The sequence below is a fragment of the Lepidochelys kempii genome, chromosome 3 (assembly GCF_965140285.1).
Source record: "Lepidochelys kempii isolate rLepKem1 chromosome 3, rLepKem1.hap1, whole genome shotgun sequence".
Classification (NCBI taxonomy): Eukaryota; Metazoa; Chordata; order Testudines; family Cheloniidae; genus Lepidochelys; species Lepidochelys kempii.
Window position 1 is genome coordinate 56279948 of NC_136382.1, and position 26296 is coordinate 56306243.

At 39.8% G+C, this 26296-nt stretch overlaps 1 protein-coding gene across 1 annotated transcript in view; it reads right to left on the reverse strand.

The window, feature by feature from the left end:
• The window catches only part of LMBRD1 (LMBR1 domain containing 1), a 236733-nt gene extending 210900 nt beyond the window's left edge, over positions 1 to 25833 (reverse strand). Inside the window, exons 1-3 of the mRNA XM_073336361.2 lie at positions 25741 to 25833; positions 24168 to 24344; positions 18865 to 18925 (exon numbers count right to left, since the gene is read on the reverse strand). Coding sequence (XP_073192462.1) covers positions 18865 to 18925; positions 24168 to 24344; positions 25741 to 25815 — 313 coding nt within the window. The 5' untranslated portion in view covers positions 25816 to 25833. The remainder of the gene's footprint in view (positions 1 to 18864; positions 18926 to 24167; positions 24345 to 25740) is intronic.
• Between the last annotated feature and the right edge of the window lie 463 nt (positions 25834 to 26296).

Sequence of the window (26296 nt, forward strand, 5' to 3'; positions counted from 1 at the left end):
CATCTGAGTGCTCTGGAAGCCCATTAAGGTGAGCCTTCCCAGAGTGGATCTGTATAGCTGGGTGTGGCCCTGCCTGTGTGCTTGGCTGGAAAAGGCTGGGGAGCAAGTCCAGCAATACCAGATAAAAAGGAGGCCCAGGCTGGCAGAATAGTTTTATAGTGGCATCCCAGCACACCAGGTGCCATCCCAGGGGGTCCAGTCCATCACAGTGGGCTCTTTCATGTAGCTAAGAAAGGTATAACATGATCTAATGGCCAAAAGTTGAAGCTTGATAAATTCAGACTGGAAATAAGGTCTTTAAAAAAAAAAAAACAGTGAGGGTAATTAACTACTGGAACATTTATCAAGGGCAGTGGTAGATTCTCCATCATTGGCAATTTTTAAAGTTGTAAAATGTATGCTTGAATTATTTTGGAGATGTTCTGTTGCCTGTGTTATACAGGAGATGAGACTAAATATTACAATGGTCTCTTCTGGCCTTAGAATCTTTGAATCTATTGAGAAAAGAAAGACAATGATTGGACAAAATGGGGAAAATGTGTTTTCTATTTTTCTTTGCATCTGGGAGATGCACAAAGGCATTTGTGACCTTCTGCTTCTGGGAGAAATTTTTTGGCAATTCCATAGGAGAACTGACTACTTGCATGGCAAGAATTCATAGTAATAAGATATGCACTGATAGTGTAATTAGCAACTATGTACAAGAGGTTTACATTAAAGTCATACAGGCATTTCTTAAGTTTAGTGCTTGAGACTGCAAACGAAAAATGTAGTACTGGAGATCCATATTGTCTCACTGACTATCAGATTGGAGCAATCTACTTAATTCCTAAGAGTCAAGTTAAGCACTCAAAACATTAGGAAATGCAAGTTTAGGTTGCCTCTTCAACCTTAATTCTACCCTTTTGAATACATGCTGTTTGATTACATTAATTAGTGTAACTTTCAACTGCCTGACATTGCTACTGAAATATGTAAGGTAACTAGATTAAAATATATACACAAAATTGTTACATACAATTAGAGTTATGGAAACATTAAAGTTAAGATAATCATCAATAAACTGCTTTCTACTTTGTGAAGTTTCATACTGCTGGACTAAGCAAGGTAAGTGCAATGAAGTGATGACCAGCAAGCACAGAGCATTAGTAAACTTATTAGTATAGAACACAATGGGGCTTAACCCACATGTACCAAGACAACCCTATTTTTAGAAACCCCATCAGTTACTGCAGTTTCCATAAAGGATTTGTTTCATGGACCTTCAGTTTGTCAAAATTCTAATGGACTGTGAAGGTACTTGCTGCTTATTTCTTGCTTTGCAGTCTGACCTTTATGTTGGCTATTACTAAAGTTAGGATCTGATCACGTCAGCCTCCTAAAAGTTAATGAAAGCAGCTGACCTGTGCATGGTCAGTGTGACTTCTTGTGAGCTTTCCAAGCTTCATCAAGGTTGAAGTGGCATTGTTAAAGGTTAAATGCATTGGTCCAAAAGGGCTTACCGACTTGAAGCAGTGGTGAGGGATGTTAAGGTCTTGGTGGGTGGGAAAACAGCTTCCCACAATCCTTTGGAATTCCTCAAGGGTTGTGGTATTGCGGCAAATGGATGAGGGAGCAATGTGCAAGAGCAGTGGCAGCCAAGGTGTTCGGGTTGACTTAAGGGTTCCAGTGATGCACCAGATAACAGTATTCAGTTGGATATCAAGTCAAGTATGACTATTTCTGGTCCCTACTGGTGCACACTGCCCTGCTACAGAATACACATGGGCCATCACTAATGTCTAACACTGATGCTCCCTTACATGTTCTTGCCAGTTTCTGGACCAGGTTGACACTTGTCTTCCTCTTGGCAGCTACCTTCTTCTGATCATAGAATATCAGGATTGGAAGGGACCTCAGGAGGTCATCTAGTCCAATCCCCAACTAAATCAAATGGTCATAGAAGGGAAGATTAGCATGCAATCCAGCCTCACTCTGAGATAGGTCAGAGGGATCAGGTTGCACAAGTGTTGCTGCAGAAGATCACTTTCTGGGTGTGCTTAGCATTCCTGTTCTCTAGAAGGAATGCAGTGACTGCTGTTTTGAAGGATAACAACGATTTGAAACATAACTCCATAACATCTCCGTGCAAATTAGAAAGGTATTTCAAAGTTAATCTATGTCGAAGCAGCAGATGAACTTGAGGTTTATTACAAGCTCAATCAAGACTGAGTCCAGAATACCCAACAGAAAAATAAATGTCATTCATAAAAATTATCACATAAGACTGGGGTAATATTGATGATCTATAAGAAGCAAAAAGCTTCTCTTAGTCATTCAACCTACAGTAAAAAAAACCACAGGCAGATTAGACAGAAAATAGATGTGAAAGACTAAACAAATCCAAGAGTACTTTACAAAAAATTTAAATCCACTGAAGGAGCTACAAAATGTTTTTGAACATACAAACTTTTATAAGAGATGCTTAATATGTAAAGTATAATTCTATTCTGAAGTAGACCTCAACTTTCATCATTCAATATTTAGTTGTCTCCAGAACTTTGAGCACCAGGCCACCAAGTATGTGAAGGAACTTAGAACGAGTCACACTTTCCACTTTAAGCACATAATTGCAGAGGACAAAATCCAGAGAGGCTTCAATATAGATCTGCCCAGAGTTTTTTTATGGCTGTGGTTACGGGTGCCGTCCATGGGCCCACATCAAGGAGCTCTTTCTTGGTACATCCTGCCTAGGTTTTTTCCGCAGAGATTCCACCAAATCTAAGGAACTAAAGGTCAAGGTACACTGGTTTCAAGTGTCGAAGCCCTGATGGCATCAAGTAGTTATTGGTGGATCTCTCAGTTTTCATGGCATTGGCACTAATCCTTAGTGGAGGACACTTGGATCTGCTCTAGGGGTAAGCACAGTATTAGTGCTCAGCATGCTTGGCTCACACATACTTTAATTTTGATGGTTTATCCTTCAAAGCACTACAGTTAGTCTTATAGTTCTCCCCCGCATTCTTCAAGGGAGGCTTGGAAGCCCACCACTGTTTCTTCAGTGCCGATCATAATATCTTCAGGCTAGTTTGCCTACTCAGAGAACAACCAACATGGTCATCTGTCCTGAATGTATTTCTGTCCCATTGCCATGGTGGGGGCAGGGTGTCACGGAGCAGCCTTCCTTCCTTCTTCAAATACATATCTACCTGAAAGATCAAGTAGTAGAGCACTGAAAGAGTCCCTGAGCAACATCATAAGAATGGGCATACTGGGTCAGACCAAAGGTCCATCTAGCCCAGTATTCTGTCTTCCGACAGTGGCCAATGCAAGATGCCCCAGAGGGAATGAACAAAACAGGTAATCAAGTGATCCATCCAGCCCCTGTCATCCATTCCCAGCTTCTGGTAAACAAACTAGGAATACCATTCCTGCTCATCCTGGTTAATAGCCATTGATGGACCTATCCTCCATTAATTTATCTAGTTCTTTTTTGAACCCTATTATAATCTTGGCCTTCACAACATCCTCTGGCAAAGAGTTCCACAGGTTGACTGTACATTGTGTGAAAAAAATATTGTTTTAAATCTGCAACCTATTTCATTTGGTGACCTAGTTCTTGTGTTATGAGAAGGAGTAAATAACACTTCCTTATTTACGGTCTCCAGAACACTCATGATTTTATAGACCTCAATCATATCTCCCCCCCTCCCGCCAGTCATCTCTTTTCCAAGCTGAAAAGTCCCAGTCTTATTAATCTCTCCTCATATGGAAGCCATTCCATACCCCTAATCACTTTTTCCAGTTTCAATATATCTTTGAGATGGGGCAACCACATCTGCACACAGCATTCAAGATGTGGGCATACCATGGATTTATACACAGGCAACATGGTATTTTCGGTCTTCATAGAATATCAGGGTTGGAAGGGACCTTATCTATTCTTTTCTTAATGATTCCAACTTTCTGCTCGCTTTTTTGGACTGCCACTGCACACTGAGTGGATGTTCTCAGACAGCTATCCACAATGACTCCAAGATCTCTCTTGAGCGGTAACAGCTAATTTAGACCCCATCATTTTATATGTATAGTTTTCCAATGTGCATTACTTTGCATTTATCAACATTGAATTTCATCTGCCATTCTGTTGCCCAGTCACCCAGTTTTGAGAAATCCTTTTGTAGCTCTTCACAGTCTGCCTGGGACTTAACGATCTTGAATAGTTTTGTATCATCTGTAAATTTTGCCACCTCACTTTCTCTTTTTCCAGATCATTTATGAATATGTTGAATAGGACTGGGCCCAGTACAGACCTGATACGTCTAGATACCATGACATTTTCATGGATCAAGAACACTGTTGCTTCAACATTTCTCAAGCTTCTTGGTGCATCTGAACTCAGGCATCAACGGCCTGAGGAAAAGGCCAGCAAAGTAGTACAAAGTAGAACAGAACCACCTAACAGGCAGTTCCTCCTCTCTCAGGTACAGCCCAAGCTGAGAAATTCCTACTTTGCATTTTTTGGGTGGGGGAGAAGGGGAGTAGGAATTTCCCACATATGGTGAAGGAAGAAGATGAAAGCCCTAAAAGCGTGAACAAGAAGCTGCTGCACTCCCCAAAGGAGGCTGTCAAATATAAAGGGAAGGGTAAACACCTTTAAAATCCCTCCTGACCAGAGGAAAAACCCTTTCACCTGTAAAGGGTTAAGAAGCTAGGATAATCTCACTGGCACCTGACCACAATGAGGAGACAAGGTACTTTCAGAAGCTGGGAGGAAGGAGAACAAAGGGTGTCTGCCTGTCTGGGTGATGCTTTTGCCGGGGACAGAACAGGAATGGAGTCTTAGAATTTAGTAAGTAATCTAGCTAGATATGTGTTAGATTATGATTTCTTTAAATGGCTGAGGAAATAACCTGTGCTGAAAGGAATGGATATTCCTGTCTTTGTATCTTTTTGTAACTTAAGGTTTTGCCTAGAGGGATTCTCTATGTTTTGAATCTAATTACCCTGTAAGGTATTTACCATCCTGATTTTACAGAGGTGATTCTTTTACTTTTTCTTCTATTAAAATTCTTCATTTAAGAAACAGATTGCTTTTTCATTGTTCTTAAGACCCAAAGGTTTGGGTCTGTGGTCACCTATGCAAATTGGTGAGGATTTTTGTCAAGCCCTCCCCAGAAAGTGAGGTGCAAGGCTTTGGTGAGGATTTTTGGGGGAAAGACATTTCCAAACGGCTCTTTCCCAATAATAAACCCAGTTACACATTTGGTGGTAGTAGCAAAAGTCCAAGGGCAAAAAGGTAAAATAGTTTGTATCTTGGGGAAGTTTTAACCTAAGCTGGTAAAAGTATGCTTAGGAGGTTTTCATGCAGGTCCCCACATCTGTACCCTAGAGTTCAGAGTGGGGGAGGAACCTTGACAGAGGCACTGAACTGGGTTTTGTGATGCAGTGCAGAACTTTCTTGCACAGGAAGTCGGTATCCAACAGCAGCAAGGAGTTGTTAGTATAGCTTGCTTTAGTCAGACAGCCAGGATTACCAAGCAGTGGAGGCCATATAAGTAGATATGTACGTAAGAGAAATGCCTATTTTTTGATCACCTTAACTGATTGGTCCTTCAGCTCTCATATAGATTGTGTTGATCACAACAAGTCTTCCAGTCTTCTCTTATTCTGGCCTTCCTTCTCCACGTGTGGCCATGCTTTTTCACGAAAAAAGTCTTCCTCTATCTTTGGAGGTTGGTAGAATGGTCATTTCTGTTCCTGTGGGTACCACTCGGCAACAGCTACAGTCCATCAATGGTCTGTAAGCCTAGTCATATGCCTGGCCCATCACATCACATTTTACTGTACCTGCTTTCAATAAAGACATCCTGCACTTCACTCTGCAGTCTGTTCACTTCATTGGCGACTCGGTAGATTGAAATCCTGAGAATTCTTCTTTCCATCCCTCTCTCTGTGAGGGAGGGTTGTTGCTCTTCTGTCTTTGTCAGTGCCCAGGTTTTGCTACTGTACAACATTGCCAGCAGTACTATTGAGTTGAAGAGGTTGGCATATGTTACCTTGTTGATTTTGATAGAGTTGAATGTGTGCCAACCAGCTTTCTTCTTCTTTTCTGTCTATTATCTATTATATATGCCTTAATCCAGAATAATGCATCAGAAATATATTAATCCATAGACATGTTACAATTACCACCTCATATTAGGAATAACATTCACTTCGCAGTAGATACAGTGCTGTTGGCCGATTTAGAAGATGTGATAAATTAGTGGAGATTATGAACATGGTAAAGAATATGGTTTACAGTCGAATGTGGACAAGACAAAAACCACTGATGGTATACAAGGATCCTGAGGAAACATGCAAGATTCCAGTGAATGACACAGCCATACAGCAAATGAGAATTACTGCTACCTAGAAATTACAAATGATCAGACACTGCAAGCAACAGCAAAAGATGTTCTGGAAGAACATCGGATAAAGAAGGGATATAAATATTAACATTAAAAATTCTGACTCCAACTTAAATTTGGTCTATGTTAAATTATGGTTGTGAAATATGGACATTCAAACAGTCGATAAAGAAACAATCCTTTGAATTATGGTATTCAGAAGAACTCTGAAAATATCATGGATAGATCACTTAACCAACTAAAGAGTATTGGGGAGGACTTAACTCAGAAAACATTACAAGATCCTATGAAAAGATTTGATCTGCAGGGCACATTTTTAAGTGATTCAGCATGCAATGCATTTTTACAGGCACTGGAAGCAAAAGTTGATGGCCAATGAACAGGAGGCAGAAAAAGAAGATTTTGGATAGACAATGCAATATCCTGGGTGGATCAAAAGGACTATTCATCCACAAAGAGATTAGTACAGGACTATATAGAATGGGCTACTATGGTTGCAACCATCCAGTAATGGAGATGCCACATAAGAAAAAGATACCTATAGTAGGAACACTAGACAGTTATAAATTAGAGTCACTGCTAGGATTAAATATTCCACTCTTTATGTGTATTAGGTTTTCCTATTGAAAATGACAAACTATATCTCCACTTGAAAGCATTTTAAGAACTAAAATGGACTTCATGTAAGATACAACACTAACTGCTGATTTTCATATGTGAAGGGGGATAGGGGGGAAGTCTGCCTTATTCTACTGTCACTTTGGCTCATTACTCCTGTTAATTATAAGACTGCTGCATAAACACTGCTATTCACAAGCCGATTTTTAAAAGAAACTATAACTGATTAAACTTCTGCAATATCTGTGCAGCGTAATTGTTAGATTCTGAAACCTCCTACCTCCAACTTTTTTTTTTTAAAAACTACTACATATGGGAAGACATTGTAAAGACCATAAAATCTGATCTCTGTGCATCTCCTTTGCTGCCTAGTAATTCCTAACAGGAAAGAGACCTAGAACTTTTTACTATTAAATTCACCCACTACTGGCATAAACAGATTGACTAAAATGGAATTCTATCAAATTACACTAGCAGTAAACTGGTTTCATTTTTCCCCACCCCGAAGACTAGTTCTAGAACTGGTGGCCACCATAAATCAGACAACTTGGATGCAGTTGCTGGATCCCATGTGTTTTAAGCCTCCGGAGTCTAAACAGTGACCAGGTACCATCCCTGCCTTGAGTCTCTAGGTACATCCTTTGGGATGCTAGATAAAGGATCTGCACCCCTCCAGAGAGCTGTGGTCATTTGATCCACTATCTACTCATTGAAACCAATGCTGACCCCTCAAACTCCTCCCATAGCTTTAACAAACCCTCTCTCAGAACTCCACCCAAAAGGTGAGAGCCTTCTGGGTTTACCTCCTCAAGGGGGGAAACATGGTAGGCGTGAACACTACTACATGCAATACAGTCTTTGCAGGGGACTTTTACACGTCATTGCTCTCTAACAGCACAACACTACACACATTTCCCTGACAGTTTCCCCATCACTCCAGAGCATCTTTTGGGCTAGAGTCAGGATCATCCAGGGCCCTTCTGTTTCAGTGCACAGCTTGGGTTTTGAAACAGGAGTCTTCTCCTGCAGTTTGCCTACTTTGACCTTGGTCAGTCTGTTCTCTTCCCTTCTTCTACCTAACTTTCCATTTCCCTCCCTCCCCAGTCCTCCCATAAGAGGTTTTTGTTTTTGTTTTTGTTTTAAAAAACTGCCCCTGCTCTATCACTTTTGTCTTTGTCCTGCTTGGAGGATTTCTACACTCTTCACTTCCCCCGACCTCTGTTCAAACAAGATGAGGAAGTATCTTCTCACAGCTTAAACACAACCTCTTAGGATATCTCTTGTCATGTCAAAGCACAGTTATTAAAGTTACAAACTCCTGATTGTTCTATCTGGTATGTACTTGTTGCAAGACCCGTCAAGCAACTGTGTATACACTTCATAATGGCTTTCCATGATACAGTAGTTTCATAACCAGAATTCATAAATTGTACTGACAGATGCCTCAACATTGTCACATCATACTAGAGGTTTTCCTTGTCTACTTACTCGTTTAGACTAGCCAGGTCACACAAGTCAAAGACAAAGTGACAGTTCATTCATAAGTGTACATATTATGGCTATTTAGATATAGCACAAGAGAATCAGGGTCTTCTACTATTTGTGTAAGCCAACAAGACAAATACAAAAGTAGCTTTAATAAAAAATTATTTGCCTCAAAGTTAGCAACAGTCTTAAGAGATTCAGTTACAATTTCTGTTCTTCTAGAAATAAGGAATGAGAAAAACAAACATGTGAACTATATAGTTATTTCACCTTTTTCCTCTCCACCACCTTCAGTGACTCAGAGCAAACCATGAAGGTATAACTTTCAAAACAGGATAAGCAGTCTCAGTTTGCTTTCCAGTCTCAAAGTGAGATATTATTAATAAGCAAGCTATTTTAGAACATACATTAATAAGTTGACTTGATGCCCAGTGAACATTTCAAAACTATCACAGCTGAATACAGGTAACCAAGCATTCTCCCAGCACTGGTTTCATCATACGTTTGGATATGTAAAAGAAGCCATTATGAGGTTTGATAAGGTAACAGGACCTTTAGCATGATCAGCACACTAACACCCAGGAGTACCATTTGAGAATGCTTAAGTTCTATTTTCAAGATGGACCTAGACACATGGTTAGTTCTGAAAATTTTACCTTAGATCTGTATTGTGCCTTCAGTTCACAACAACTCCATTTCAGCATCACTGCCTGGCCAGTCTAGCCAAGCAAGTACAAGAAATCTGAGTTTTAAATAGTGAAGGACAAAAGTATTGATGGGGCCCAAGATTTGCAGGGTTACATGATAAGAAAAGAGCTAGCTCTCAATTGCTTGGTGGCAGCCTTACCAATTGATAGTGTATGACCCAAATGGGTCAGATAGGACTCACTGCGTAACTCTGAGTTTTGGTCACGAGCTAAATATATCCCAACCTTTAGTAGCTGTCAAGTGGTTTCTCATCTGCTGAGCATTTGAAGGTTACAACCTCTTCAGGTGATAAATTTTGGCACAGATCTATGCTCTTGTAACCTCTAGACTGTGTTACTGGCATACATTTTAGCAGGATATGATAGAATATACCTCTGTGTTCACATCCTACATGTGATTGTAATAATGTTTGTACAAAGTATGCCATGTGAGATTTAAAGACTCAATTTGCTGATCACTATTATCATGGCAAAATGTACATAGCAGCATTATATGTGAAGTTATAAACAAACTGAGATTCCTCAGTTCCTCAGAGACAAAGAGCAAGCTGACACCTCAGCTAGGTGTAAACATGACTGATGCACCATTACCAGTTAAGTGGCCTTTCTTTGGCAGGAAAGGCAGGGCAGGGGCAAAAATGCTGTTTCTTTGCAAAGAAACAGCATGGAGTCTTCTTCCACACAGACTGCCTGTCACTTTCTCCCAGCTGGAAATGCTTCTCAAGGGGGGGCAGGGCTATAAAAAAAGGGGGGCAGACACCACAAGACAGACACACCCCGGCCATTGCATTTGCTGCACCTGGAGAAACAAAGGAAGAAGCTGTCTGATTCTGGGGGAGGGGTCCTGACCTAAAGACTTTGGTTAGTAAGACTGCTGAAAGCATGTGGTGAGAAAATTTTGATTTGAATCAGATATAGATTGTTAAGTTAGGCACTAAACATTTCTGACTTTTATACCTCATTACTTGTACTCACTTAAAAAATCTTTGTAATTAATAATAAACCTGGGTGGATTTTTTTTAATCTAATCCAGTGTGTTTAAACTGAAGTGTATGAATAATTATTTAAAATAAGATGGCATATTATCCCATTAAAGGAATAACAAAATTAATGTAGTTGCACTGTCCAGGAGAGGGCTGGGTAGTACACAACATACATTTCTGGGGGGGAAATCCAGCACTGGGGGTGTGCTGGGGTCATCCTGCAGCATAACCAAGGCTAGTAAGAACCAAGGTGTGGCTGGCTGAAGCACACAGACATAGCTGGAGGCTGTTTATGAGCAGTCCAGATTGGAGGCTACAGTAGCAAGGCACTGTAAAGGGCACCCCAAGTTGGAGTGCAGGGTGACAGCTACTCAGCCTAACTTGTATCCCAGTAGGTCACACAGGTGCCTTCCTTTGAAAGGCCTCTTGTAATTTAGAGGTAATGCAAAACAGAGTCACTGAAGGGCCTTAAGTCACTGAACCACACTCCACTGCTTGTTACCACGTATTTTTGTTAATACTTTAACTACTGGACCAATATGGAGTTACTCCCTGTTGTCCCCACTTGGGGGCAAAGGTGTTTATATAATCTTGAGATTATATAGTGATCTAGTAAAGTAGGATCTTCTTGGAGACAGCATTGCAACTATAAAATGCTCTTTTCCAGGATATACATTGTAGTATGCCTATAACATCCTGGCAGGAGAACTTGAAGGTATATTTCCATTTTGGTTATTTGATGAGAGTGCTGTTGTATATGATTCAAGGAAAGTGATTCTTTTCCCCTCATGAATTTTTAAAATTCTCTTTGCAAGCTTTTCCCAATTACTACTCATCCATGTTAAATTTGTATTATAGTAGGCACTGGAAGCCTTAAGGATTGCTTGGTTTTCCTTCCTCAGGAGGATATAAAGAGCCCATGGAGATCAATACATTAAGTTAACAAACATGAGATTAAAAGTGAGGAATTTCATTAATTTCACTCGTGTCTTTGCTCACAATTTCTTGCAAAGTCTCACAACCAGGCCTTCAAACCATGAATCACTCTTCATAAACAAGAATGAGGCGGCTATGCATCAGCAGCATTTGACTGTTGCATTAACATAGAACTTTGCTGTCATTGCACTGTTTACCAGACTTTATATGCACTGCATGTTATGACATACTTTCTAATTTGGAAGAAACTTAAGGTCTAGGCTCCAAAATGAAAAACCTGAAGTACCTGCTATTTTACAAGTTTCAGAGTAACAGCCATGTTAGTCTGTATTCGAAAAAAGAAAAGGAGTACTTGTGGCACCTTAGAGACTAACCAATTTATTTGAGCATGAGCTTTCGTGAGCTACAGCTCACTTCATGAAAGCTCATGCTCAAATAAATTGGTTAGTCTCTAAGGTGCCACAAGTACTCCTTTTGCTATTTTACAAGATGCATAAACTCATTTGTTAAATCATATTTCATGGAAATTTGCTGAAGAATGTTATGAGTCTTATGAAGGCTATTACATTTTCTTGTATTCAGAGCACACTATGAAAATGGGCAAATGTGATTTGACCATCTATGTTTTTATACTACGTGCATATATTTTTGCTAGAAATTACCTAGAAATTATATATTACTGTTGAATTCGGTATAGGCATTATATTCTTATCAATCCAACAAAATAGCAAAAGAAAAACAATACTGCTAATTCAATATGTAAATCTCTACCACCATCTGGAGGAAAAACTGTGGTATGGCATTAAAAATTTGTACATTAAATTGAGGTAGTATCAACTTTATTACACTTCAAAGCAAATACCTATAGGCTAATGCTATCATGTAGCAATGTTTGAAAAGGTAGCTCTAAGCCTCCATTTTCAGTAGTGCTGAACTTTCCCCAGAAATTAGCACTTAATCCGATGAAGTGAGCTGTAGCTCACGAAAGCTTATGCTCAAATAAATTTGTTAAGTGTCTGAGGTGCCACAAGTACTCCTTTTCTTTTCACTTAATGTTGTTTCTTATACTTATTCTTTGTGAGAAGACTTAGTTCTTCAAAACTACTAATAAATGAAAGTCTGTTATGCAGTTTGAAATCTCAACACTTAAAATTAAATATTTGTACAATCCTATGTGCTAAGTATTCTGTTAAATTCACAAAGTAGGGTTTTATATGCCATTATTGCAGTTCAATAGCTCTAGCTCTGAAGACTTTGGCATTCATGTGTGGTCAACAGGAATTTCTGCTTTGCTAAATCTGAAAAAATTGATCAATGAAACCAAGAGTAAAAACAGTATCCTACACAATATTGTTTCCTTGTGAAATTAAAGTGCACCCAATTTAATCACTGAAATTTGTAGGTCTACTATGTAGACTACCCAGTAAGATAACTGACAGATGAGAACACACTATTTTTACAGTTTATTTAGAACAGCATTTCTCAAACTATGGGGCGGGCCTCCTAATGGAAGCACAAATGTGTGCTTTTTTTGGGAGCTCTGGTGGTCAGCCCTGGGTGGCTGGGGCTCACGTAGAAGGGCCGTGCACACCCAGGAGGCAAGGATAAAGAGGACAGCTGGAGCCCCACCATCTGGGCTCAAGCTCTCCTTCCTCTCCCCCAACTCCACCAAGAGGCAGTCTGGGCTCCAGCTGTGAGCCCCGGGGTGGCAGCAGCACAGAAGTAAGGGTGGCAATGGGGCACTAAGTCTGCCGTTAAGTGATAACAAATATCACTTTTCACATTGCCACATGTACTTCTTTGTTGCTACTAGCTCGGTTCTGCCTTCAGAGCTGGGTGCCTGGCCAGCAGCCGCTTCCGCTCTCTGCTCTACCTTCAGAGCTGGGTGGTGGTATACGTACAGGGGGGGTACTCCAGGAAGGGGGGCAATTAAATAAGTTTGAAAATCACTGATTTAGAGCATCCAACAGCTGTATACAGTCAAATCATTTCTCCTGTTTAGCAAATCACTAATATCTTCCTCAACATTGTGATACAGCATGGCCAGAGGGCAGCAGGAAAGAAGGGAGTGTTAGAAGGGAACCTTATTCCCTGTAGAGGGAAGAAAGTCTGCCAGAGATTAATTAAAGCACCTGATAAACCCCCCCAGCTTCAATCAGAGAAGGGAAGGAGTTGAAGCAGAGTGGATTGGTGTTGGAGCAGAGAACAGTTTGGAGGGAAGCAGAGGAGAGTTTGGAGAAGTGCTGTGGTGGGCTAAGAAGACCAAGACCCTAGGTAAAGGGACACCTGGTTTGTGCAGAGGGAGGGCTGGAAGCCCCACAAGCTGAAGGGCAGGAGAGGGAAGTAGCCCAGAAGGAAGGAACCGCTAGTTCAAGCAGTTTACCATTATCCCTAGGGCTCCTGGGCTGGGACCTGGAGTAGAGGGTGGGCCCGGGTCCCTCCCTCTCCACTCCCCTCCTCTAGGACACTAGTAGGGCAGCTAATACCCCAGTAGAGGCGAGAAATAGTGCCCTGAACCCTCCCCAAGAAGAGAAAGCGCGAGACCCATCAAAGTAGTGCTGGCAATTTGCCACAACATGTATTTGTCCAGAGAATTTAAGGAAAACAATGAAGATCACAAAAATTGGTAGGGGGACTAAGGCACAGCTACAGTACCTGAAATTATACTACTTTAATCTAACCAGGTCATGTCCAGGGCCTCCAGCCTTGATGATCAACTCCTTCCCCTCAGTGCCTCCTTCATGCCACATAATAGCTGTTTGGCAACATGCAGGGGCTGCTGGGAGGGGAGGGGAGGGGAGGAAGAGCAAGAGCAAGAGCGGGGACAGGGGGCAGAAAGAAGCAGAGAAAAGGAAGGACAGGGCCTGAGTGCTAAGTGGGGGTTGAGCACCCCCAGGGAAAACATTCTTAAATCAAAATTGGGAGTCCTCAGGTTGCTAAAGTTTGAGAACTGCTGCTCTTGACAATCCATCCTGCATAGATAGCCAAAGCTACCATCCTAATGGAATTTTTCAGGTAACTTTTGCTGAGCCCTAGTGCCTTTGATTTCAACTGTGCATGTTCTAGAACTCGTTGGGAAATTTTCAACTACATTTTTTTTGTTGGAAGATGCCAATTGGTTAAAACCAAAACTTTGACAAGATTTCTCAGCTCCAGGAGGGAATTTCTAGTCAAAAAGCAAACAGCAAATATTCCAGTGGTTAGGGCACTCATCTGGGATGTGGGAGACCCACATTCAAGTCCCTGCTTTGAATCAGATAGGGCACTGGGCTATTGGCTAGTCTGTGCCTAATTTTTGTGAAAAGTTTCGGAAGGTCTGTTTCATCCCTGTGTGGAATAAAACCAAAATGCTAAAATTTTGTGCAGAACAGAGTTCTTGTTTTCCAGAATCTAATGGTAATATCAAAAAAGCAGTGACAACTTTCTTCCAAGCCACACAGTTTTCTTACAGTTTAAAAATAAAAAAAGTTAATTTCATCTATTTATCTGACCTTCTACTTCCGTATTCATATCTATCACTGAAAATAATTCCTAATACAACAACTCAAAAATATACATAGTTCACAGGAACAAGTCAAGTTCCTTCTTTTAAAACAAAAACCCTGAAGTTTTGTAACACATTAAGTTACATTCTCAAGTGGCCCATTACCATGATTATCTGGTGAATTCCTCAGATATTGGATTCAGTTTTTCAAATCACCTTAGAAGTACTGTGGAATTAGTCTACTAGAAATTCAGATCTAAAGAGAAGATTGTTAGTTTTAAACTGGAGATGAAGTCCACATAACTCGCCTAAGAAGAGGCATGCAATCAGTGACCTTGACGTATTAGTCTGCACCTATCATTCTCCTAAACAGCAGTACCACCAAAATTTAGTACTAGAAATTTCAAACAGGCACTCAAAGGTAGACCTAGAATTGGAAGATTTGATAGCGGGTAGGTCTGTATCTGAGTGGAGCCAAGTTAGTGTCTTTATATTAGGGCTGTCAGTTAATTCACATGATTAATCACAATTAATTTGAGTTAATTGCACTGTTAAACAATGGAATACCAATTGAAATAAATTTTTGGATAGTTTTCTACATTTTCATATACATTATATTCAGTTACAACACAGAATACAAAGTATATTTTTATTAAAAATATTTGCACTGTAAAAATGGCAAATAGTATTTTTCAATTCACCTCATACAAGTGCAATCTTTGCTGTGTAAGTACAACTTACAAATGTAGTAAATTTACATAACTGTACTCAAAAACAAAACCATGTAAAAACTTCAGCGCCTACAAGTCCACTCAATCCTACTTCTTGTTCAGCTAATTGTTAAGACAAACAAGTTTGTTTACATTTATAGGACATAATGCTGCCTCCTTATTTACAATGCCACCAGAAAGGTATTTACTTGCCAGATGTACTAAAGATTCATATGCCCCTTCATGCTTTGGCCACCATTCCAGAGGACATGCTTCCTTGCTGATGTGTTAAATAAATTTGTGATTGAACTCCCTGGGGGAGAATTGTATTAACCCGGCTCTGTTTTACCTGCCTTCTTCCATATATTTCATATTATAACAGTCTCAGATGATGATGACACAGCACATCTGCAGTGAAAGTCTTCTTAAAATGCACATTTGACAAAACACAAAGAAGGTATCAATGTAAGATTTCTAAAGACAGCTACAGCACTCGACCCACAGTTTAAGAATCTGAAGTGCCTTCCAAAATCTGAGAGGAAAGAGGTGTGGAGCGTGCTTTCAGAAGTCTTAAAAAACCAACACTCCGATGCAGAAACTACATAACCCAAACCACCAAAAAAGAAAAAAATCAACTTTCTGCTGGTGGCACCCGACTCAAATAATGAAAATGAACATGCATCTGCCTGCACTGCTTTGGATTGTTATCGAGCAGAACCAGTCATCAGCATGGATACATGTCCCCTGGAATGGTGGTTGAAACATGAAGGGACGTGAATCTTTAGTGCATATGGCACGTAAATATCTTGCGACACCAGCTACAACAGTGCCATGTGAATGCCTGTTCTCACTTTCAAGAGGGCACCATTATCTCTTGTAAATGTAAACAAACTGGTTTGGCTGAGCGATTGGCTGAACAAAAAATAGGACTACGTGGACTTGCAGGCTCTAAAACTTTACATTGTTTTATTTTTGAACGCAGTATTTTTTGTACGCCAATCTAGATTTACAAGTTCAACTTTCATGATAGAGATTGCACTAAAGTACTTGTATTAGTATCTTTCAATTCACCTATTTCTTTTTTTTTTTTACAGTGCAAATACTTGTAAACAAAAATATAAAGTGAGCACTGTACACTTTGTATTCTGTGTTTTAATTGAAATATATTTGAAAATGAAGAAAACATCCAAAAAATTTAAATAAGTGATATTGTTTATTCATGCAATTAATCATGATTAATTTTTTTAATCGCTTGGCAGCCCTACTTTATTTTCCATCTACGGGTTTTGATAACTGTTAGCCCAGAGTATTTATTAAAGATCCACCTGGAGGGCTTTTCCCTAAAGGACACTGAATAGTTTCCAGTTAGTTGAAGAACTTTGTATTAAAAAGCCAGACTCTAAATGACTAGAGCTCCTGTTACAGAGAATTAATAGGCCAAAATGCAAGGATATGCAGTAAAGATATTTCCTCATATTCCTTTTTATTCCCTCAAGAATCAAAACCTATCACTGTTTTTGTAGAGAAAATATAATTCCTGACCCTGGTAGAAAGACACGCCCAAGAAAGCAAACTACAGATCAACCTTGACACTGGACCAGGAACAGACAGTAATGACAAAAACGCACAAAGTATGTAACCCAACCTGGGTGAGCCATACCCTTCTGCCACAAAAAGGTATCCAAGAAGTCTGTCTTTTTTGTATTTTATTAAACACAAGTAGCCATATTTGTATAGCTTATCAAAACAATAAAATATCACTGGATAGAACTGATAAGGAAAGCCCTAAGGAGTCAGATATATCTTTTATACAAAAAAGCCAGAAAGCACAAACTACCTATTTAGTCTGGTAAAGTATTCAAAGTTCTTATGTGGTATTCTGCATCAAGTTTATTTCTCAAGCGAAACCATCCGACATTTCTCATTTGGAGAAGCAGTATTATTGTTTTGAGGGGAACAAGAAGTTTATAAACCATGGCAAGAGAGGAAAGGAGTTCCCTTTCTTGGTGGGGATCTGAAGTTTTTTTTAAATAAACGTTGATTGCCGCTTTTGTAGCAGTACTATCAGTACAAGCCACAACAAAGACAACTTTCTGATAAATCAGATTAATTCTATGACTGCAGCTTGAAATTACCCAAAAGTGGCATTTTCTGTGGCATCTTCATTGTAAAACAGGCCTCTTGTTGCAAAACATTAGTGAATGTTTGTACGTTAGTATGTATATAGTGACTTTCACATTTTGAAATATTGTTGCTTTCAGTCGTTAGGTTCCACTTTAATGCCAAGTGCGATTATACATTTACCAGGTATATTTGTACTAGTGTCATAGCCCAGCAGAAAGACTTACAAGTCAATGAAAATTTAGCACAATTCATTGCAACATATCTTCCAGAGTATTCTCTCCCGCAAAAGAAGAAATTCAGTCTTAAAATTAGTTTTAATATTGGTCTTTTAAAAAGTGACCACACACTTTGCCCAGACCACAGAAAACAAATCTGAGTTTCACTATTCTTTCACGTGTTTAGTCTTTAATATGTATTATTAATCCTTAAAATGTATTAAGCTACTGAACATATTCTCCTCCCAGCACATGATCATTTCATAGCGTCATAGGACTGGAAGGGACCTAGAAAGACCTTCTAGTTCAGTCCCCTGCACTCATGGGGGCGGGGGGCTAAGTATTATCTAAACCATCCCTGACAGGTGTTTGTTTCTTTGGTTTTGAATGGTGAGTTCAACACAATGCTATGATAGTTATTTTCACTAAAACTTTATACTAGATAACATTATCCACTATTGCAATAAATAAATAATTTATAAAAGACAGATTGCAGAGATGGGTCCAACACTTTCTATAAAAAATTAGATTTTAAAAGCAACAGAAACCACATTTTAAAATAAGTTTAGATGTTGATCTAATATGGTTTTCTTGCTTTCATTTTGTTTAGGCTCATCACCCTTGTACTCCATTATATTCATTTATGGAAGCAGATACAGTCCTCAGGCAGTGTCTGAACAGTGAATGGTCTTGCATACCATAGGCATTACAGTATAAAAACAAAATTGCAGTGAGTTATGTACAGTAGAAAAACGTCACATTACCTTAATTGTAAGAAACCTTGACATACCATGCTAAAAAAGTGACAAGAGTAGGGCCAAAAAAATCTAAGGAACTCATTAATGTCTATCCTATGAACGTGTATTAACAATAGTCCACATTGTAGATTATAGGTCCATACACCACAACTCATTAGTCAAGTTTTAAGCACTGTCATTGGGACTGTGACCGGAACGATAAGCCCATATGCAGAAGCCCCCAAGATTGCACTTTAACAAGCAAACTTAAATTTTAGTTTACAAAAAGGGAAAAAGCCTACAAAAGCTTTGACTGTAGACAGAACTAAGGTTTATCTCAGCATGATTTTTCAGTTTAGTTACAGCCCCTTGAAAATTAGCTTATAATACAAGATTTTAATTAGAAGGTATCAACACATGATCCAGTCACTGCAGAAAATCCTATTTTTAGAAGCTGTTTTAAAAATACTCACTGTAATATCCGTATAGTACTGTGTCCTCAATTTGTCTTGAGACATTAGTATCAGCCCACTCCTAGGAAGAATGAAAGGGGAAAATTACATAACACTTATTTCACAAAAGCAACACTTTCAATCCATATAACTCATTTTCGAAATCCTAAATATTTTGCTATTGTCAACTGTATAAACTGGGAAGCATGAAATTTTGTTCTTGGTGGCTTACAGGAATTCAATCAGTTGAATTCTTATAGCTCTGGAAGAACAATTTGAACAGACTCAGACTTACAATTCTGAATACAAAAAGTATGGGCATGGTAAAAAGGCTGTGCAGTTACCATTCTGCATTACTAAGGCATTTATACAAGCCCCTAGTTATTAATATTTGCTTTGATCGTTGAGTTACATAATATTCTTGCATGTAAATACCACATCTATTAGACATCACAGAACAACTCGACTCAATTAAACAAAATCAATATAAAAAGATACTTATGATTGAAAACTTGATATCAAAAAGCATTTTCATTATTACCATGTAAATATGACTATAAAAGGGTTCTATGGTACATACATGACAGATATATAATGAGTCATTTTGCAGGAAATACATATAAATAGACAGACCAACTGCACTGGCTACCTAATCTCCAATTTAAAAGGCAAATGGGAGAGTGGGGTTTACTATTTTTGTTGAATGTTCAGAAAAATATGTCCAAATATGTGGTAAGTCCTCTACATTTTAAAAACTTTCAAAATAAGACGCTGAATGTAGAAACTAGGTATCAGAACTGACTCAAAACCTGCTTAAGAAGCCCCAGTATGTTGACCATGTAGGCAGAGTAGGCTAACTTCTCACATTCCAGCTTGGTCTACCCTACACAGTTAGGTTGATGTAAGGCAGCTTACATAGCCCTAGTTATGTCAGTGTACACACTACAGTCTTATCCCACTGATGTAAGTGCCTTTCCACACCGACATAAGTGCCTCTCATGAAGGTGGAGGAGATACGCAAGTGTAGTTAGGGCGAGGAGGTGTCTATTGACACTGCCTTACTTACCCTGGCTGTTGGTGGTCTTGTCCATTTCACAGCTCCATGCTGGAGCCGTGAAATTGACAAGAAATCCAGGCAACTAAAGCACAGCTCCTCCAGGTTCCCCACTCCTAGCTGGGCTGTCTGGAGACTCCCTGCTCAGGGAGCCAAGAAACCTGGGTGGCAGCTACCCCTGCACCTCCAGGCGGGAGCAGGGAGGCGAGAAGCCTGGGGAGCAGTTGGGCTCCCAACAGGGAGCTGTGTGGACCTGAGAGCCCCCACACTGCCCCTCTTCAGTCAGTGGAAGCACTCCTGGTGAGGACATGCACCACAGACAGAAGGAAGATAGTACGGACATCAGCCACCACAATAATTACTGTGGGGGCTATAAGTTAGCCAAACATATGTTGACTTAGGGCTATAGTGTAGACATGCCCTTAGACTCTTCCCTCACTCCTAAACATATGCATATGACCACCGCCTAACTGTGCATGTTACCAATAGTATTTCCTATTAAAGAAAGGCCAAGATACATTTAGAGATCCATGCCAGCAGCTAAGGCCTGGTCTACACAGGTTTTATATCTGTATAGATATTTGTTAGGGGTTGTGATTTTTTTCCATCACAATAGTTATACAGGTAGAACACCTAGTGTGGATCCAGTTATGACTATAAAGATGCCTTTTATTAACAGCTTTATTCCTCTTTCCTTAAGGAATACTATGTATTGGTATAAACACATTTATACCCATAAAACTACATCCATACTAGGGATTATACTGCTTTAACTACTACTAGTATAGTCAAAGTGGTACACCTTGTGTGTTTAGGCAAGCCCTAAGAAGATAGACCTAAGATGTCACCCACACATCTGGGAATAAAGATCAAGATCATCAACCCCTGCACAAAAACAAATCAATGTTCCAAAATTTGAGTTTCAGTTAGGCTTGTTTATTAAATTTTGGTTTTCCTCAGTAAGGTTTTATCATTTACGGAGACCTTACACAGACTGTCTTAATGATTTTTTTTTTATAACCACTAACCTATAACATGAGTATTAGTCTCTCTAAGCAAAGATAGTCCCGACACCTATTTGTCAAATAGAAGCATCTATCCCACATTGTATACCTCTTATAAATCTTAAGGTTCACAGTAAGTAAAAACAAACTTCACATTAAGTTCATTATCTCACAATCATAACCAAGTTTGGGGAAGGATCCAATTACCACATGCCAGCCAATGACCCTTTATACTCTTACCCATTCTCCTCCTCAGATGCCAGAGAATAAGAACCTTTCACACATGCCAAAAAGCTTAACAGATATGGTTTCTGGCAGATCAAATAAGGAGAGCACATTCCTGAGTTAAGTGCTTCTCATGGAGGTAATAAAATGGGGAGTTTAGTGTGGAAAAAATCCTAACATGCCCAACCAATGCTAGAGTAGCAGTTTCTAAGCATCATGGCAGAGGTAAGATTTTGGGACTGATTATATAAAGAGAATAAGAAAGTACTTAATTTTGACAGAAAAGTTCTCATGCAGAGTTTGCTTTTTTTAAATAGCAAGTATTAAAAATGAATGCACTCCTTTTAATTATGTGTTCTTATTGGAAATGAAGAGTTTAAGTTAAACATTTGGTCACAGTGAAGCACTTCTTTGCTCTCATGAAATTCTTAAAAGAAGATATGAAAAGGTCTTGTCAAAAGTAATGCAAACATATGTCAAAAGAAAATATGAAATAAGGTCACAATAGCCAGCCCCAGATCAGCCTGCAATTTTAGCCATCAGTTAACAGTATTCAAAAATCCTGAAGGGGAGGTAACCAGGAATTAAGATGACAGCAACAGAATAATATGACACTGTTAGAAAGATATTCCAGTTTGGCATCTACGTTCTACCAGATAATCTCCATATGTAATAGCTGAGTTCTCTGCTAAATGAGAGCAACAGGGAGGATAGCAGCAACTTGAGGTGTACCAATAACAGCTGGAGGCAATAAAAAAAAGTTTGCTTTGTCAATTTTTAATTTTTTTTAAAATGCAAGTTATGTACAGGAACAAAGGTATATTCTATAGGGAAGATTACATGTACAGTACAATGCAAGTTATTAGTAATTAAAAATTGTGTATTTCCATTTCCTTTAAAATCCCATTGTCCTGTGATAAAGTAATACAATTTACCAGTCCCTCTTCTATTTACAAAGAATGTTTTCGTGAAGAAAAAAAGCAGCTAAAAGTTATACTTGGATTTTAAGAAATTGTCAGTCATTTAACATTCCCTTCACCCAGCTACTTATCCCATTGTCTATCAATGCCAGAATCTCTTAACTTTCAAGACACAGCGAAAAGGTTCATTTATTCAAGAAGGAACCATTTCCACTCCCATTGGCTTCTATGACAAAACAGGCAGCAACTTCAAACCAAAGCAGGTTGAGGCTATAAAGGCTTTTGTTTTAGGGGATGGTGCAAATCTAGTTTTGGTATAGTTAACATGTTTGGGGTGGGGGTAATGCATATCAAACTAAATGTATTTTTATAAACATAAAAAGCTTTATTTTTGGAATGCAGATGGTTTGGGATCAAGGGATATTGAACTAAATCCATATCCATAATACCTATTTCCTCAAACTACCAAAATTGCAAAGGAGTATTATGAAGACAAGGTATTGGACATAGAAAAATACCAACTAGTTTTTCTAAACCAAAAATTATGGAAAATTGAGGACATGACATGGGATAGCTTATGAGCTACCAATTCCAGGAAAAAAAGCCAGTTTTACAATAAAATGATCTTAAAGAGCGACACTGGGGTCAGAAACACCTTCAACTGGTTTAAGTTTTATTCCAGAATTACTTGCATTATTTTATATAAAAATCTGATTTTCATATAATCAAGCCATAATTTCAGATGCTATAACTGTATTAAGGCCACATTTTTACATGTTTTGTTCTAGACTTTTGAAGATTAATAGTTAGTTAGAAATAGGATGATGGGTAGCGAGGCAAGGAGAATCTAAGGAAGCATTTTCCCTTCTCAAGATAAGGGCTACAAGAACATGTCTGAAGGAAGAAGCAAAGCAGAAGAAAACGGTTTTGTCTATTCTTTATTAGAATCCATATGCACAAAGGTGGAAGATTTTTCACACTGGGAGAACCTTAACTGAAAATTTTCATGTCCTTTTAAATTCTCAACAGTATACATTTTTTGTGCGGATAAGTTACTTGATTCACTAAAGAAACAGTAGCATGGATGCAAGTTGTCCACCCTGTAAATGTGTAAAACATCTGACTTAACCTTTGAAGTGATTAAACATAACACTCATATGAATGTATGCAAGAGCATGTGTTCTTTGAGATTAAAAATAAATGGTAGACAAATATGGCAGTGTACAAAAGCAAACTTTGTAGCAAGGGGGAAATTATTTAAGTCATAATATAAACTGGCACTTTAAATTACTAAATCAGCAAGCAAGAGACCATGATTTAAATAACTGATTTTAACCATGTTTTTATTCGTATCATTTGGTTATTTTCCTAAGAACTGGTTGATAACCATTAAAACATGTTGATTTCCTAAATGTGTGCGGCTGTAGTGCCATAAGGAAGACTTTTCTTACATCAAGAGGAGTTTCTGTTGAGGTAGTTAATTCATCTCTCAGAGAGGCCATAGCTAGGTCAACAGAAGACTTCTTCCATCAACCTAACCACGTTTATACCAAGGGTTAGTTCAAACTAACGACAATGCTCACGGAGCAAAGTTTTTCACAGACCTGAGAGAGGTAACAAAGTCGATCTAATTTTTAAGTGTAGAGCAGGACTTCGACTGAGAGCTCATTCAGACATATACATATTGTTCTGTTCTTCGGGTATATTTATAATATAATACAAAAATATAAATTTTATAGTATGAACTACAGAAAATATTTAGGAGTCTCTCATCATTTCTATTTATGCAGTGTTAAATGAATAAACCCTCCAGCAACTAAACAAGACTATTCTCGTGTAGGTTATAAAAGTTGGTAATATTAATATTTTAATGAGAGAATAGCAGGTTTACATTACAAAGTTATGAGGATGGAATCTATTTTAGAAGTAAATGACATTAGTTTGCAATGCTAGTGTTCTTCTTCCAAGACAAAAATTCCAGCAATGTAATAAGACACTAAAATATGATTTAGTTTGATAACTCAGAATGAAGAGATAACAAAAAGGGAGAGGGAAGACATATGGTAAAGCAATTTTGGCAACATATATTTTACTGAATGCCAATATCTAAGTAGTTCATACCTTAAATGTGCCATTTTGATTTTTCATATATGAAACCAGAAAAATGTCCACTGGCAGAAGTGCTGATGTGATAAGTGCAATTGCCAGTGCAAAAATAGCTGTTATAGTAGAAATTACTTCACTTTCTCGTCGACTCTGGTACTTGCGCACATAAACCCAGGAGAAAGCCAGAATAGCCTGAAATAAGAAAAGATAGATACCATATCACAGCACAGCAGAAGAATATCAGAAATATCACTCAGGTTAAACTGTATTTCTATTCTATAGAGATACTTAAACTGCTCTCATCACCATGACATCAGAGCATCTTCTGGCTGTACATTAAACATTACTAACATCTGCTAGGGGTAGGATTACCACCTTTGAAATGCAAAAAATACATCACGTACCCCACAAGACAAGCCCGATGCAACCCCAAGCACAACAACTCAACAGCCCCCCTTCAACAGCCACTTATAGCATTTAGAGAAAAAACACATAAGAAAGATTGATAACATCACACGCCTCACTCTTGCATGGCTCAAACCCTCTCTCTCTCTCTCACACACAGTGGGCAAACAGCTGCTGGATTTTCAATAGCTTTGATCTATTATGACTTAAACTGCACAAGTGGGAACACTGCAGCATCTTTAGCTGGACAGAAAAACTTTTAACATTAGATATCCCAGTGTACCATGATAATAATGCTAATCTTTAGACCCACGCAAAAAAAACCCTTGCAGATTAAATTATTTTTCTGGCACCTGACAAATCCATAAAAATACCAGCCAGACCAGTGAAATGCTAGCCCACACCATGGGTAGTTTGTTCTCTCTCTGCCAAAAGAGGCTAGTCCACTACAGCTGCTACCATTTGCTGCATTAGTTCAAGTGGCAAAGGCCTGTACTGAGAATCTAAAAACCCAGATCCTGCCGATGACCCAAACTGATGGCCACTATGGCTCCAGTTTCTCTCTCTCTTTTTCTTTTTTAAAGATATGAAATTACACCCAAGAGGACCAGCAATAAGACTGCAAAGTCAGGCATTTGGAAGTTAGGACTTGCGGGAATCAGGGCTACTGTGAAACCTCAGGTCAGTGCTTTAGGGTACAGTCTGCAATTACGTGGCCATATGCGGCTTTACCACAGGACCCCTGCACAGCCTGTCTCTGCTAGCTACCCCAGAAGAGCCAGACACCCCATGGACGGGTGTGCGGAAGCACAGCCGGTAGCTCCAGACCCCAAGGAGAAGGGGATGGGCGGAGAGCTCTGTAACCCGCCTCAGCGGGGAAGGAAGCGTGAGGGCCAGTCAGTTAACCCCAGAGAGAGCATGGAGGGAAAGGCCCGCAGGAGCCCGTTACCCCGGACACTAGGGGGCGTGGTTGAGAAGCACGTGCAGCCAAGGTCCATAAGAGATGGGGGGGGGGAGCGCTCGTTACCCCGGGCACCAAGCACCCGGGGAGGGGGCACCGTGTGGTAACCCGTTATCCCCAAGGACCATAGGGGAGCCAAGAGCCTGCGGCCTCACAGAGCCTAGGGCGGCCAGTCCAGGAAAGGGGAAGAAGCTCCAGCGGAGCCGCGCTGCCCCCTCCTACCAGCAGCGAGAGGCCGAAAAGGCACCAGCCCGTGAGCAGCTCCGAAGAGGCCGCCGCCATCTTCACTTCCGGCATCAGCGGCAGCGTCACCCCCTTGCCCGGGGAGGAGCTATTTAAAGGGGCGGGACCTGCTCGGTTACTATGGAAACCGCTAAACAACCTCCCGGCGCACAAACGTAGCGCTCCTAGTGGCGGGAGTTGTTCGTAGCTAAGCCAGCAGCCAATGGAGAGAGGGCGGCGCTCCGGCCGCGCGCTCTTCGGCTGGGGGAGGTGGAAGATATTGTGTCTTTGGCTGATCCCCGCCGCCCAGCGACCCCCCCGTCCCCGTCAGCGGGCTTGGTTCAATTCAGACTGAAGCCACTTGTTTCTGAAATTTTTCATTTGTCAGAGCTGACGGAATGTCATGGGAAATTTCAGGCAGGATGAACTGGCGTTTTCCAATGAAACTGGCTTTCAGCGGGGCAAAACCCAAACCACACCAAGCCTGCGACCGTCCCGAAAGAATCCACGCCTCTCCGCTCACAATATACCTCTCTCCTCGGGCTACCTTCTCCTG